Source organism: Hipposideros armiger, unplaced genomic scaffold (genome assembly GCF_001890085.2).
Source record: "Hipposideros armiger isolate ML-2016 unplaced genomic scaffold, ASM189008v1 scaffold_135, whole genome shotgun sequence".
In the NCBI taxonomy this organism is placed as follows: Eukaryota; Metazoa; Chordata; class Mammalia; order Chiroptera; family Hipposideridae; genus Hipposideros; species Hipposideros armiger.
In genome coordinates, this window is record NW_017731485.1 from 2,384,593 (window position 1) to 2,397,909 (window position 13,317).

At 51.2% G+C, this 13,317-nt stretch overlaps 1 protein-coding gene across 1 annotated transcript in view; it reads right to left on the reverse strand.

The window, feature by feature from the left end:
• The window catches only part of OTOA (otoancorin), a 49,159-nt gene that overhangs the window by 13,885 nt on the left and 21,957 nt on the right, over positions 1-13,317 (reverse strand). The window contains exons 12-22 of the mRNA XM_019649919.1: positions 13,082-13,297; positions 10,384-10,551; positions 9,481-9,621; positions 8,349-8,407; positions 8,020-8,137; positions 5,846-5,919; positions 4,338-4,473; positions 3,201-3,391; positions 1,543-1,636; positions 815-944; positions 163-350 (exon numbers count right to left, since the gene is read on the reverse strand). Of these exons, the coding sequence (XP_019505464.1) occupies positions 163-350; positions 815-944; positions 1,543-1,636; positions 3,201-3,391; positions 4,338-4,473; positions 5,846-5,919; positions 8,020-8,137; positions 8,349-8,407; positions 9,481-9,621; positions 10,384-10,551; positions 13,082-13,297 (1,515 nt within the window). The remainder of the gene's footprint in view (positions 1-162; positions 351-814; positions 945-1,542; positions 1,637-3,200; positions 3,392-4,337; positions 4,474-5,845; positions 5,920-8,019; positions 8,138-8,348; positions 8,408-9,480; positions 9,622-10,383; positions 10,552-13,081; positions 13,298-13,317) is intronic.

The window sequence follows — 13,317 nt, forward strand, 5'->3', positions numbered from 1 at the left end:
CCACGGCCCTACAAGGGAGGACCTGGAAATTGCATGAAATTTCAACCAGAAAAGTCAAGTGGAAACCCCTCGAGGGGCGCTCTGTACACACAAGTGCTGGGACTGTCTGTCGTGCTGGCTTTTTCCCTCCGCTGAGCGCTTCCTCCCTCAGGTGGTCTGTACCTGTACCGCCTTCTCCTTCAGGGCCATCAGCTGAGGCCGGCTGAAGCCCCTGACGGCCCCCAGAAGCTCCACGTTCCTGAGGAACACGTCTTCATCCATGCAGAGCAGCTCCTCGGGGGCCCAGCAGGCATTGGCTTCGGCCAACTTGAAGATGTCATCGGAAGAGGGGGTCGTGACTCCATGGCAACCTGCAGGAAGGAACAGAGGACGGGGAATTTCAGGAAACAGTAGCCTGTTTCTGTACTGAAATGAGTAATACGCTGCTCCAGTCGGATCTGTCCACACGAGGCCACGCAGCATAGGAGGTGAGAGCTGTGACTCAGGGACCCACTCCTACCGTTCCTTGCTAATTATCTGGTAACAAAATCATGGGAATGCCAACTTTTTTCACAGTCCCGTGCACACAGTAGGAGCTTTCCACCATTACAGCTGGACTGCAAATTGCCTTGAGGGCAGCAGGAGCTGGCACTGAGTATGGGGGTGTGCTCCAAATCCCTCTGCAAACGTGGGGCTCTTTGGCCTGTGTCTTTGCCACTCTGTCACCTTGTAAACATTCCATCCAGTCCCCCGGACACGGAGGCCTCTGGATGCCAGGGTCTCAGCCGAAACACCACTGCCATGGCACGGGCTCTGATCCCCCAGAGATGCTCACCGGGGCTGGGGTCAGTGCTAGGGCTCCTGTCACTGCTGTTCCGGACGGATTCAAAGACAGCCCAGAGGAATTCTTTGGGGGGCAAGGTCCCGGCCATCTTGGAAGCCGTTTGTTGAAGGATATCAGGAAACTGTGTGGGGTGGAGAAGATCAAAGAGGGGGAGCAAATAATAATTAAAGCACATCAAGCACCGATTTCAATCGGGGTTTAAACTGTGACAGTATTTAACAGCCTCGGGGTTTCTTCCTTTGTAGCAGCTTCTCATCTCAATTTAATCCCTAGCCTCTCCCTAGCCTGGTCATTACAAAGGGTCATATAAAACGATACTCAACCTCAATCACAAGCCAGCAAATGTCCAATAACATACGTGTATATCATTTACACACACTGGTCATGTGTGTGTGTGTGCATATGGCTCTGCTGGGTCTAAGACCTCGAATTAGCACGCATGTGGGATGCACACGCATAGCAGGGGGTAAGCAACGGTTTGCAGGCTGTGCACATTTGCTGGAGGAAACCCATGAAAGGCCTGGGGTTCACTTAGCTGCTGCCTCACCCCCTTTTCCTGAACCTTGGGCACTCTGGAGTGGGGCTGGAAACATCTGAGTCCTTGGAGCAGGGAGATAGGTTCCAGAAAAAAAAACTGGCAGCACAGTGGAGTATAACTGACCCCACTTTCTCTCCCCTCCAAATTCCTTCAGCCTTCTAACGATGGAATGCACAGGTACCTTTGTAGCAACAGAGCTTAATTCATCTCCTGAGAAAAGTACTAGGAAGGGTCCCAGGTCCTTTGTGGTCTCTGCTGTCCAGTTGCGGGGGAGCCTAAGAAACGAGAATGAGCAATAAATTGAAAACTTGTGCTGTTTGTCCATTCTTTTCTTTCAGAAACAGACTATCTTCATGCCTGGAGAGGCTGTCAATCACACGGTCTCACTTCCCTGGCCAAAACAGTGGGCATGTGATGTAGGCTGACCAACCAGAGTCATCCCTAGGGATTTTGATGGAACTACTAGAGAAGCTATTTCTCTTTCCTCTGGTATCTCTGGCATTGAAAAGGATACTGGATGCCATTCTTATCACCAGTGGTGAAAATACAGCCAGACTCAAGAACACAGAGCTGAGGGGTGCAAGGAACAAGTGCCTGCTGACATCATTTGAGTTCCTGGATCCAGCCATGCCTGAAATCCATCCCTGTAGGTTTACATTACATTCGATTTCTGAACGCAATAAATTCCCATTTTTTAGCTTGAATTGAATTGTGGCTTTTCCGTCACTGACTTCGCAGCATTTCCTTCCTCCCCTTCCTCGGTAGAACATTAATGATGTAGTTGTTCCTTGAAATTACCATAACCATCTTGTCTTTATAACAAGACAAAATTTCCCCTTGAACTTGGCAGGATGCGGACAGCACTGATACAGAATCCACTGTTGTTCTTACAGAGATCACAAATGTCTACAGTGATGTGCCTCACGCCGTATTTGGTGACATCTCTAAAAGAGGTCTACCTAATTAGCAGTGATAACCTCTCTCTTAGGACAGGGGCCAACCACCCCCAGCCACTAAGCTCCCCCCATCTCTTTGATTTAAATTATTATCCCACTAGACGGTAAGTTCCATCAGGACAGAAACCACCCCTAGCTTATGAACGGCTGTGTCTTCGGTCCTAGGAGAACACTTGTCACATAGTCAGCACCACGTGCCAGGCCCTGTTGTAAGTCCTTTGTGTGTATTAACTCAGTTAGTCACCATAACAACCCTATACGGACCATTCTACAGATGCGAAAATAAAGTACAAAAACAATGAAGTAGCTTTCCCAGGTCACATGGGCAGTAGATGATAGAGTTTGGGTTCCTAAACTCCACATAACAGTACAGTGCCTAGGACTCAGTAATTACTCAAAAACAACAACAAAAGAAATCCATTTGTTGCATAACCGTTGAGTGGTGGCTAGGCCCTACCCTACTATCTGAATTCAAAAAAGAATTCAAAAACTTCTGCTTGAGGGAGGGAAGTCCTGAGAGCCCTCACTCACTCACTCAGGGCTGACAGTGCGTTGATAACCTGCACCATCAGTCGTCATTATTATTATTTCATAACAACAGCAGTACTACACCCTCCCTTGCATTTGTAAAGAACCATCTCTCCAAAGCTCTTTGCCTTTCCTTATGCAGAGAGGTACTGGCGAGGCCTGTAGAGCAGCACTGTGGTTCTCACTTCACAGGGAATCTGAGGCCGAAAGAAGAAAGGTCACGTTTCCAGAATAAACGTAAGCATGACCTTGTTCTAAGCTAGAGACTCTCTGTTTGGAGGGCTGGAGAGCCAGGGCGGGGCGCCCATTCGCCCGCGCACCCCACCCCTGGTGCCGAGCCCTGGCCCCTCCTTACCCGTGCCGCTCCAGGAGCCTGAGCCTCACCGCGGTCTTCTGCTCAGGGCTGAGGTCTGGGCAGTCTTGGAGGCCATGCAGGGCGGTGGCCCAGGCCCTGGGGGACACCCCATGGAGGATGGTGGCCGCCGGCAAGTGGCAGAGCAGGTTCCCCACGATGTCCACGGTGTACTCGTCAGCAATGGAGTCATTCTGAAACCGACAAGCGGGCCTGATGGTTAGACCCAGCCGGGCTCAAGATGGTGATCCCTTAAACATACTTGCTGACCCCAAACCTCGTAAAATTTCTGGGCCCTGCCTCGCCTGTCCTGCCATGGGCCAGCAGAGACGGCATGGGGCCCAATCTTACCCACGGAGACCTGACTTCACCTGTCGGGGACACCCCTCGGGGAGCACTGTGGGCAGAGACCTGGCACATCGTGAGCACCTGGTCAGCGAGGGCTGTCGTCGTGGTCACTGGTCCTGCTCTGAGGAGACCCCAGAGTTCAAAGAGCATCGTAATGACAGTACATCAATAATGGAAACAGCACCTCCAAGTCTGTATGGGCCTCGAAGCTCTTTCTCACAATGACAAAAAGAGCTAATGTTTATTGAATGCTTACTACGTGCCAGGAGCTGTTCTAAGTGTTTCCAGGTCTCAATCCATTCACCTTCAAAGTAACTGTTCAGAGGAAAGTGCTAATATCATCCACATTGTAAAGGTCAAGAAACTGCCAGCTCGTAGCAAGGCCGGGGCTCACACTCAGACAGCCTGCGCTTTGGGCCTCAGCATTAAACAACCTATTGCCTGCTTCATGCCCTCAGTAACTCCAGAAGGAAAGCGCTCTTACACCCATATTACAGATAAGAAAACTGAGGCTCGGGGAAGAGAAGTGACTTTCTCACAGCCACATAACCACTCATCAGCAGAGGCATGTCTAGAACCCAGACTCTGCCCCAGAACGGCAGTCTCCAGAACCAGTGGCCACGACTGTCCCACCTAGCGGCTTCAGAGCCAGCGTTGAGACCACAGGGCAGACTTCTGGCCATCGCAGCAGGCTCGAGACCCCAGCCAGATCCCGAGGGCTCCCCAGGATGCCCACAGAGACCCGGAGGGGCAGAGACACCAGTGAAAGTGTCACCCAGGGAGTTTCCTTACCAGGCACTGCTGCACTTTCCTGATGACCGAATTCTTTTTGTGGGAATCTAAAACCAAGGAGTCCAGCTGACTCTTCCCCAGGCTGATCAGAAAGGGCACACACTGGGATGCTGGGACAGAAGCCAGGATGCGAGCCCTGGAGAGAGATGGGGCGGGCAAGGGAAGGCAGGCAGTGGCTGCTCTGTATTGCCCCCAAATCAGGTTCTGCATGCCCAAGAGCGTATCACAGGGGTGTTCTTTAAATGTTTGTTCTCCCCAGTGATGTTGTGACTGCTTTGGACAGGTAGCAGGCCTCCTACCCACCATGCTCCTCTTCTACAGGCGGGAAACACACTTCCAATCATGCTCCTCTCCTGTGAGCAGGAAACAAGCTTCCCATGATGCTCCTCTCCTACAGGCGGGAAACACACTTCCCATCATGCTCCTCTTCTATGCCCCCCTTGGTTTTCTTGGAGAATCGCCTCCTTCACTCTAAGTACTTGTGCTTTGGGGTGGACCCCATTTCACTCTCAGCTCCAGGAGTGCAAAACAGACCTAAGCCAGTCAAAGTTACCCATCTTCCCAAATCCAGCGATTGGGTCTAGGAGAGCAAATTGGCCCAATGTAGGCCAATGAGTGTCAAACCCAAGTCTTATTGAAAATGATGGGAAGAGAAAGTCTTTCTTCTCCCTGCATATGAAACTAGGAAGATGGCACCTTGGATTTGTCAGGGGCCACCACAGAGAAAGACTCTGCCTACAGAGGAAAGCTGGGCCAAAAGACAGACGTGAAACCATTTTTAGCCCCTGGATCCAGCCATGCCTGAAGTCCATCCCTGGACTTTCCAGCTATCTGAACCCCAAATTGCCTTTTATTGTCTCAGCCAGCTTCAGTTAAGATTCTGTCACTTTCAACCAAATATCAACTTGATATGACAATTGGCTTCATGCTTGTGTATTCCCTCCCCCCACCCCACCATGAGCTTGTAAGCTTTATTAAATTAATAAAGGGAATATTTAGTTATCTCTGACAACTAGTACATAGTAAGCCCTCGATAAGTATTTTTTAAATGAATGAAGACAATAATAGCAAGATAAGAGAGACAGAAATGAAGAGAAAAAGAGAGAAGCAGTACCAGGCCCTATTTATTAAAAAGCAGGGCGGCCCCCACCCCCAGGCCTGAGCACCCACACATACCACCAGAAATCCCCACCGCTGATGTCAGCCCTGGTTCCCCTGGGGCTCGGGCACAGCTGTGAGGCCGGCCCAGGCGGGACCTGCTGCACAGGCATTCATTCAGGGCTTAGGTTGCTTTGGCTTTGGTTTTTAAATAACAAGAAACAGCAAACATGTCTCAAATATTTATGTGGGGCTCAGAAGTTAAATCCTGGTTCTCCACAACCTCACTGTCAATTGCACTCTTCCCTCTGACTATGGTTCCCCACAAAAACCCAGGGGGACAGAATCTTGGGTGACTCCCACCAATCTTATTGCTGCGCCAGAAAAGGGGGGGCCCGGCGTTCACTTACGGGAGTGCAGCCAAGAGGAAGGGTGGCATAGAGGACCTGGAAACTTCCCAGTATTTCCATGCCAAACAGTTAACCTGGAAGATGAAAGCAGGTGCAGGCATCTCGGTGAAGGGAGATAAGAGCAAACACACACTGCGCCAGGCACTGCTCGAAGTGCTCCACGTGTGTTCACTTATGTAACAGAGCGCCCCGTGGTGTAGGTACCACGGCTGGGCCCAGGCGACGAGGAGGAAACTGAGGCACAAGCAAGATGCACACAAACATGTAAGCCTGAGAGTGCTCACCAGTTTCATCGATAACTGCAAGAATCTGAGATCGAGCCTTAAAGCCCCTCAGGAGGGGAATGGTCAAGTAAATTATGATATAGCCATACAGTGGAACACTGTGCAATTATTTTGCTTCCATATGGGAGATTTATGGATATCGACATGGAGTGATGTCCGTGCTCTATTTCATACGTATACATATATATACACATATTATATACAAAGTAAAACAGAACTTTGTACATACAGTGTGTGTAGTATGAGCTCATTTGTGTTTTTTAAGTGACATGCAAATGTGTTTTACATATACCCCAAAACTCTCAAAGTCAAGAGCAAATTTGTCCCTGTGGTTACCTCTGGAGGAGGGATTCTCAGGCTTGTGACATGTGGCGTCAGATAACCCTTTGCTGGGGGCCGTCCTCTGCACTGTGGGATGTTGAGCAGCAGCCCTGGCCTCCCCACTAGATGCCAGTAGCATCTTCCCCATCAGTGACAACCCAAAGTGTCTCCAGATATGGCCAAACGGTCCCCTGTTGAGAACCACTGCTCTGGGGGAATTTTCACTTTTTACTGTTTTGTTTTGTTTTTAAATATAATAATTATGTGTTCTCAGCAAAACTGTCAACAATGAAGGCAAACTTCCTAATGAACTGGTATTTGAAGGTTCTGAGAACAGGGAGGGTCTAGGTAAGGAGCCTTGTGGGGGCAACTCTTCCTGCTCAAAGCAGGTCTGACCTCCATCCATCGGACTTCCCTCCTGACCTGGAGGAGGCTTTTCATATAGTTCAATGGTCCTCACCAAGGGACTGGTTAGAAATGTAAATTATAGGGCATCTCCCCAGACCTACTCTAAGGGAAAGTCTGCAATCTGTGGTTTTCTAAGTTTTATTGAGGTGTGATCGCCATGCAAAGGACTGCACGTTTTATATTTGTATCATCTGTGAGTTCAGATCCATGCGAATACCATCCTAGCATCACCTCAAGGGAGCAGACATGTCCAACGCCTCCCAAAATTTCCTCGTCTCCTTTGTTTTTGTGGTCAGAGCATTTAACGTGAGATCTATCCACTTAACAAATTCTGAAGTGCACAAAGCCATACTGTTACGTCTACATACTGTGTGGGACAGCAGAGTTCTAGAACTTTCTCATCTCGCAAAACTGAAGCTTTGCAGCCATTGAACAACTCGCTCAAGCCTTCCAGGCAAGCTCAGATTCGAAACCACCGATGGAATGGACAACCCGAGGGAACGACAGGGCTTCATGACAATGTCGCATATTCCTCTAACAACCTCAAAGGATTATATACCGAGCTGAATGCTTCCTGGCTCTTGGGGAGAGAATTCACTGGAAACTTTTCGTTCAGATCGGAAATGCTCGGAGGCCAGAGTGGGGGAGATGCCTTGCGCTCACCCGCTCAGGACCTGCACAGCCCTAGTTCACACTCCCGAGACACATATTGTACCTGCTGAGAGACTCTGAGAAGTCTGTTCCTGCCTCTGGTCTCCCCAGACGGTTCAAAAATCTCTATAACCATTTGGAAAGTAAAGTTTTAAGTGGAAAAAAAAAACCCCCAAAACATCCCCAGAGCAGCTTTCAGTTCCCAGCTACCCCCAGAAAGGATGGGGACCTCAGACAAGGGAACGGCCTCCAGTTCCCCGAGGACACCTTCCAACCATATCTTAAGGTTCAAATTGGAGTACGGAATAACCAATCTGCAGAAACTCTGGCTGTGGAGACACGGGGATTGGGAGCTTTAAACCAAGAAACGAGAAAGCTTGGCTCCGTCTTTGACCCACGTCGTCGCTTGTGTGGGAAGAATCCCAGCATGAATTTCTTTAGACGCCACAGTCCGTGCGGGCCTGGGACCGGGGTGAGAGAGAAACCAGCAGGCAAGTGCTGCGATCGTACCTGGTCGGGTGACAACAGACGGAGGTTGCTCTCGAAATACTGGAAATGGGCCAGAAAGGAGTCGGCGCTCATGGCATCGATGTGGGAGCACATGACACCTTTGACCAGCTGCCCTGCACTAGAAAACAAAACGGCGGAGTGAGCCCGAGGGAAAAAGGGGGTGGGGAAGGCAGGACAGAAGGAGCAAGAGAAGACACAGCTGGCCTGACACAGGCTACAGACCAGCTGGCCCACTGTTCCCTCCCAGGAAACTGGCTCCAAAGGGATCAGCAGACACCCACCACCACCCCACTCCCCACCACCACCCCCGTGGAGTTATGCGGTCCTACCTCAGGAGCTCTTGGGGCCTTCTGGTGGTCCTTGACAGGAGCTCATACAGGAACAAGGCCTGAGGGGAGAAAATGGTCACCAGGGTGACACAGCAGTCACCGAGTGAGCACGTGCCGTGCCCAGCACCCTGAGGCCCTGTCGGGAAGGCATGCCACAATTCCATTTAACAGACGGGAAAACAGAGGCTTGCCAGGCCATGTGGCTTACCCAGGACCACATCACTGCTAAGTGGCAGGGCTGGGATTTGAACTGGTGGCAGCGTAATCGCAGAGCCCATGCTCTCACACCCCAGGTCACTGTCTGCGCGCTCGGGGTGAATGAGGAGTAAAGCTACTGGGGAGCACGGCCAGAGGTTTACTTCCTGTGCTTTATGAAGCCGCTGCCCAGCTGAGGACCCTCTGCGCCCCGATTTCCATGCCCACCTGCCAGTTCCTGGACACACAGCATCCCAGGAAACTAAAGTGGAACGGACAGATGAACAGACCAGGACCGGCCAGTGGAGCCAACCGTGTGATTAACAGGTTGGAACTTTCAGTCCCACACCCAACCTCCAGGGGGAGGACAGGGCTGGAAGTTGAACCAATTGCCAAGGGCTAATGATGTCATCAATTGTGCCTGTGTAATGAAGCCTCCCTAGAAACCCAAGAGGATGGGGTTCTGAGAGCTTCCAGGTTGGTGAGCACGTGGGGATTTGGGGAGAGTGGAGCCTGGACGGGGCATGGAAGCCCCAAGCCCCTCCCCTACACCTTGCTCCATGCATTTGCTTCCATCTGGCTGTCCCTGAGTTACATCCTTTCATAATAAACCAGTGATCTAGTGAGTAAGCTGTTTGGGTTCTGGGAGCCGCGCTAGCAAATTAACCCAACCCAAGGACGGGGTCATTAGAACCTCCAATCTCTAGTCAGTGAATCAGGACGGGTGACAATCTGAACTTGCGACTGGCATCTGAAGTGGGGACAGTCTTGTGGGACTGGACCCTCAACCTGGGGGACCTGACAACTACCTCCAGGTAGATAGGGTCAGGATTGAGTTCCATGGCAGGACCCCCAAGTGGTGTCGGAGAACCGCCTGGTGGTGTGGAAAGCCCCACACACACCTCGGAATTGGTGTCAGAACCCTCAGTGGTCACACCTGGCTTCTCCGAAGCTCCTTGTCCTTCAGGACTGTGGAGTTGAATCCAGGTTCCCTCCGTAAATCGAAGAGAGACACTTCCTTAAAGAAAGCGCCTTGTATTTCCACAATGCCGGAGGTGGTATCTCCTGCTTCGATCATCTGCCGAAAGTGAGGAGAGACATGCTAATAGCCTTGTAGCAGATGCATGCCCCTTGGGGTAAGGCCAGGCACTGTGTCAAGTGCTTCCCGGGCAATAAAACCCATCAGATCTGCTCAGCAACCCAGCGACGCGGGGACTATCATTATCCCCATTTTCCAGGTAAGAAAACCGAGGCCTAATGAGTAATTCATTGATAAATGAAATCCAAGCCCAAGTCTGTCTCATTCCAAAACCCAAGCTCTTTATTTTAACCATATCCTACTGCTGACGGTAAGGTGTTGGTGTTTGGGGCCAAACCCCTTGGGTTTGGTGTCTTAACAAATTTTGCCATTGGACAAAGCAGGTGGGACAGAATACGAGGCCCCAAAGAGCCACTGCTGAGTGCAAGAGAGGAACATGGCATGACTTTAAACTACGAAAGGGAGCACTCTGGGAACTCCAGCGTTCATTGTTAGAGTTGAAAAACTTTAAAAATATTATTATATCAAGAAATCTAATTGAAGAAGTCTTCCAGATTTGACTGGCTAGGGGGAGCAGTGGGGTCTGGGGAGAAACACAGCATGACCCAAGGGCTCTTTCTGGAAAGCAGGGAAGGTGGACATTAGGAAAAGGCACTGCCCAGACACAGAACAACCCGTCACTGAAGGCTGAGCTAACCCCAGCCCCGAGTGGATGGCCTAAAGTCACAGCCTGCTCACAAAACCCCCCAAACCACACACTCCGTGAGCCACGTGGCTGAGGACAAGACACCCTCCTCTCACCTTGCTGAGGACGCCTTGCTGCTGGGCAGGTGACAGATCAGACACGTGCAGGGAGATGGTGCTTCTCAGGACCTGCGCGAGGTCCCTGCGATCCATGCTGTAGAATGCCTGGGTGCCCACCCCGGCCAGCAGCACGCCCATCTGGCTGACGTTGTAGAAAGACAGCACCTGGGTGAGGACCAGCCATGAAGGGGGCGGGCTCTGCCTGGCCTTTCACCTTGTGGGCGTTTACGAGGCCCCACTGTGTGCCGGTGGGCGCCAGGGCACCGCCATGGGCAAGACACACGCTGCCCTCCCCGGCATGCCTTCCTTCTATCAGGAAGGGAGTTACACATCCAAACACAACACGACGGTTACTGCTCTGCAGGAGGAAGTACTTTGCCCTCTAAGGCTGTAGCACACATATCCCAACACGGTGACCCACGCCGACAGCTGACCAGGCAACGGGCTATTTTTGTGTTTAATTTGAACTAGCTGACATCATTTAAAAATTGGGAGAACTCCCATAAAAATCCAGATTGGAGTGTTTTTTCCAAAAAAAAAAATCTCTGGGCCAGCCGGATGGCTCAGTTGGTTAAGAGCAGGAGCTCTGAGCAACAGCATTACCGGTTCGATTCCCACATGGGCCAGCGAGCTGCGCCCAAGCTGAGCTGCCGCTGAGCTGTCAACAGGTGGCAGGATGGCTCAGCTGGTGAGAGCATGTGCTCCTAACAACAAGACTGCCAGTTCGACTCCCACATGGGATGGTGGGCTATGCCCACCCGCAACTAAGATTGAACACAGCACTTTGAGCTGAGCGGCCGCGAAAGGCCGATGGGTGGCCGGATGGCAACAGGACTTGGAGCTGAGCTAGCTGCGTCCTCCACAACTAAGAATGAAGGAGAACTTGGCTGTTCCCTTCCCCAATTCCCCCAACACTGTTCTTCTTCCCCAATTCCCCAATAAAATCTTTAAAAAAAAAATCTCTGTATACCAGGCAATCCTGGGCCCATATCAGCAACAAATGGGCCAGAACCGACCAGCAGCTGCCCTCCAGGAAGGTCTTGGGGGGTCCCAGTTCACCCAGCCCCAACCCTGACAGTGCTCGAGGCAGCCCACATTTCTCATTGTCACCCGACAGGCATCTGATGTACACAGCAAAGCCCCACGCTTACCTATCTCCATGTAGAAATTATGAGTTGAAATAAAGATATGTCTCGGGATATGAGTCTGACATTTGATAACATGACAAATGATAATATGGCTCTAGCTGGCTGTCCTATCAGAAATTACACTTGTTTCCCCCCCCCCCCTCCTTTGGAGTCAAGGTGCGAGGTGGGTTTTTTCATGTAACCCAAAGGGCATTCCGTGTTTCTACAAAGAGACAGGTAAGTGGTTTCCTTTGGTGACGCTCTATGGAGTGGATAGTCTCTAACTGTCCCCAAAGGGGGTGAGGCCTTTCGAACGCTTGGCTTCTTAGTAAAAGCCGCCTCGCCCTTCCATAGGAAAAGGTGGATACTAGGAGGGAGATGAGCCATTTCATCCAGGGCTGGGAGGGAACAAGACAGTCTCCCTCGGCTCCCTAAAATCAAATTCAGAGAAATGTCCAGGTCCACCCAGGTGGCCCCAGGCCATACAGGGGAGGGCTGCCAAGCCTTTAAACTGAGGCCACACATGGCTACAAGGGACAAGATGAATGGCCTAGTCTTGACCTTTGAGTCAGAGAGTGAGGATGGGTGGGCAGTGGTCATGGCGCCATGATGGAGGTAGTTAGCATGGGGATAACGTAGGCAGGCTGTGAAGCCAGATGCCCAGCTGTGTCCCTTTGATGTGGCCTGGGCCAATTCCCTCATATGCTCTTTGTCCCATGAACGACCTGGAAAATGAAGGGTGTAACACGGCTGACCCCATAGAGTTGTTGGGAAGATTAGATGATTAACTCACTTAGAACCTAGCACACAGTAAGCACTTTATAAATGCTGGTTATTGTTGTCAAATTGGAATGGGTCCTGATCCAACCCTCCTGAGCCAGTTTGCTTCCTGGGCAGTGACTATGAGTGTGAACCAAAAGAGCGAGACCCAAAATGTTTAGGGTTCAGACCTCTGAAGAAAAAGGCCCATCTCCCAGCCCAGGAGCAGCTAGAGCATCAGCTAGACACAGCTCCTGGTGTGGTCAAGGCCACATGTGAGAGACAGGGCTGGGGCTGAACCCAGGACCTCTACCTTCAGGGCCTGCTTGCTTAACTCCCTCCAGAAAGGACCCTCTGGGAGACGATTCCCTCCCTGCAGCCCAAGGCTGCAATACAGGAGCATCACCTCTGATCCCAGGACGAGGGCTGTGTTAGCAGCCTAAACAACAAGAAAGGAAGCCCTGGGACGGACCCCACACTTTGCTCAACAGCTAAACGACAGCTCACAGTCAGAGTCCCCACTCTAGGTCATGTGTTGTTCTAACCTCTTCCTGTGTACTGACTATAATGCATCCTTGCAACAATCCTATGGGTATCTTACACATCTCCCATCTTCCAAATAGGGAAACTGAGGCAAAGAGAAGTTTAGCCAGTTGTCCAAAGTAGCACATGTGCAGCTAGTAAGTGGCAAAGCAAGGGTTCGAACCCAATAGCACGATCTTCTTACTGACTGGCTGCCCCTGCTGTGTGCATCTCATTGGCCCTTGGGTCTCTGGGCCTTAGGAAAACAGTTCAAAGTTTCAACTGACCTTCTCGTGGGCCAAGTATTTGGCAGACAAGATGATGACCTGGCTCTTAGCCCAGCCTGAGACCTGGTTGAGGGTAGAGATGGCGCCGTGCACAGCCTCGGGGGACAGGGACTCCAGCTGACTGTGGGTCAAGCCCACGATCGCATCCGACAAAGAGCCCAGAGTCTCATTGAGGGTCTGGTTCTCCGTGGCGATGTCTAGGAGGTCAGCTTTGAGCTAGAAGGGGAGCAAGCTGG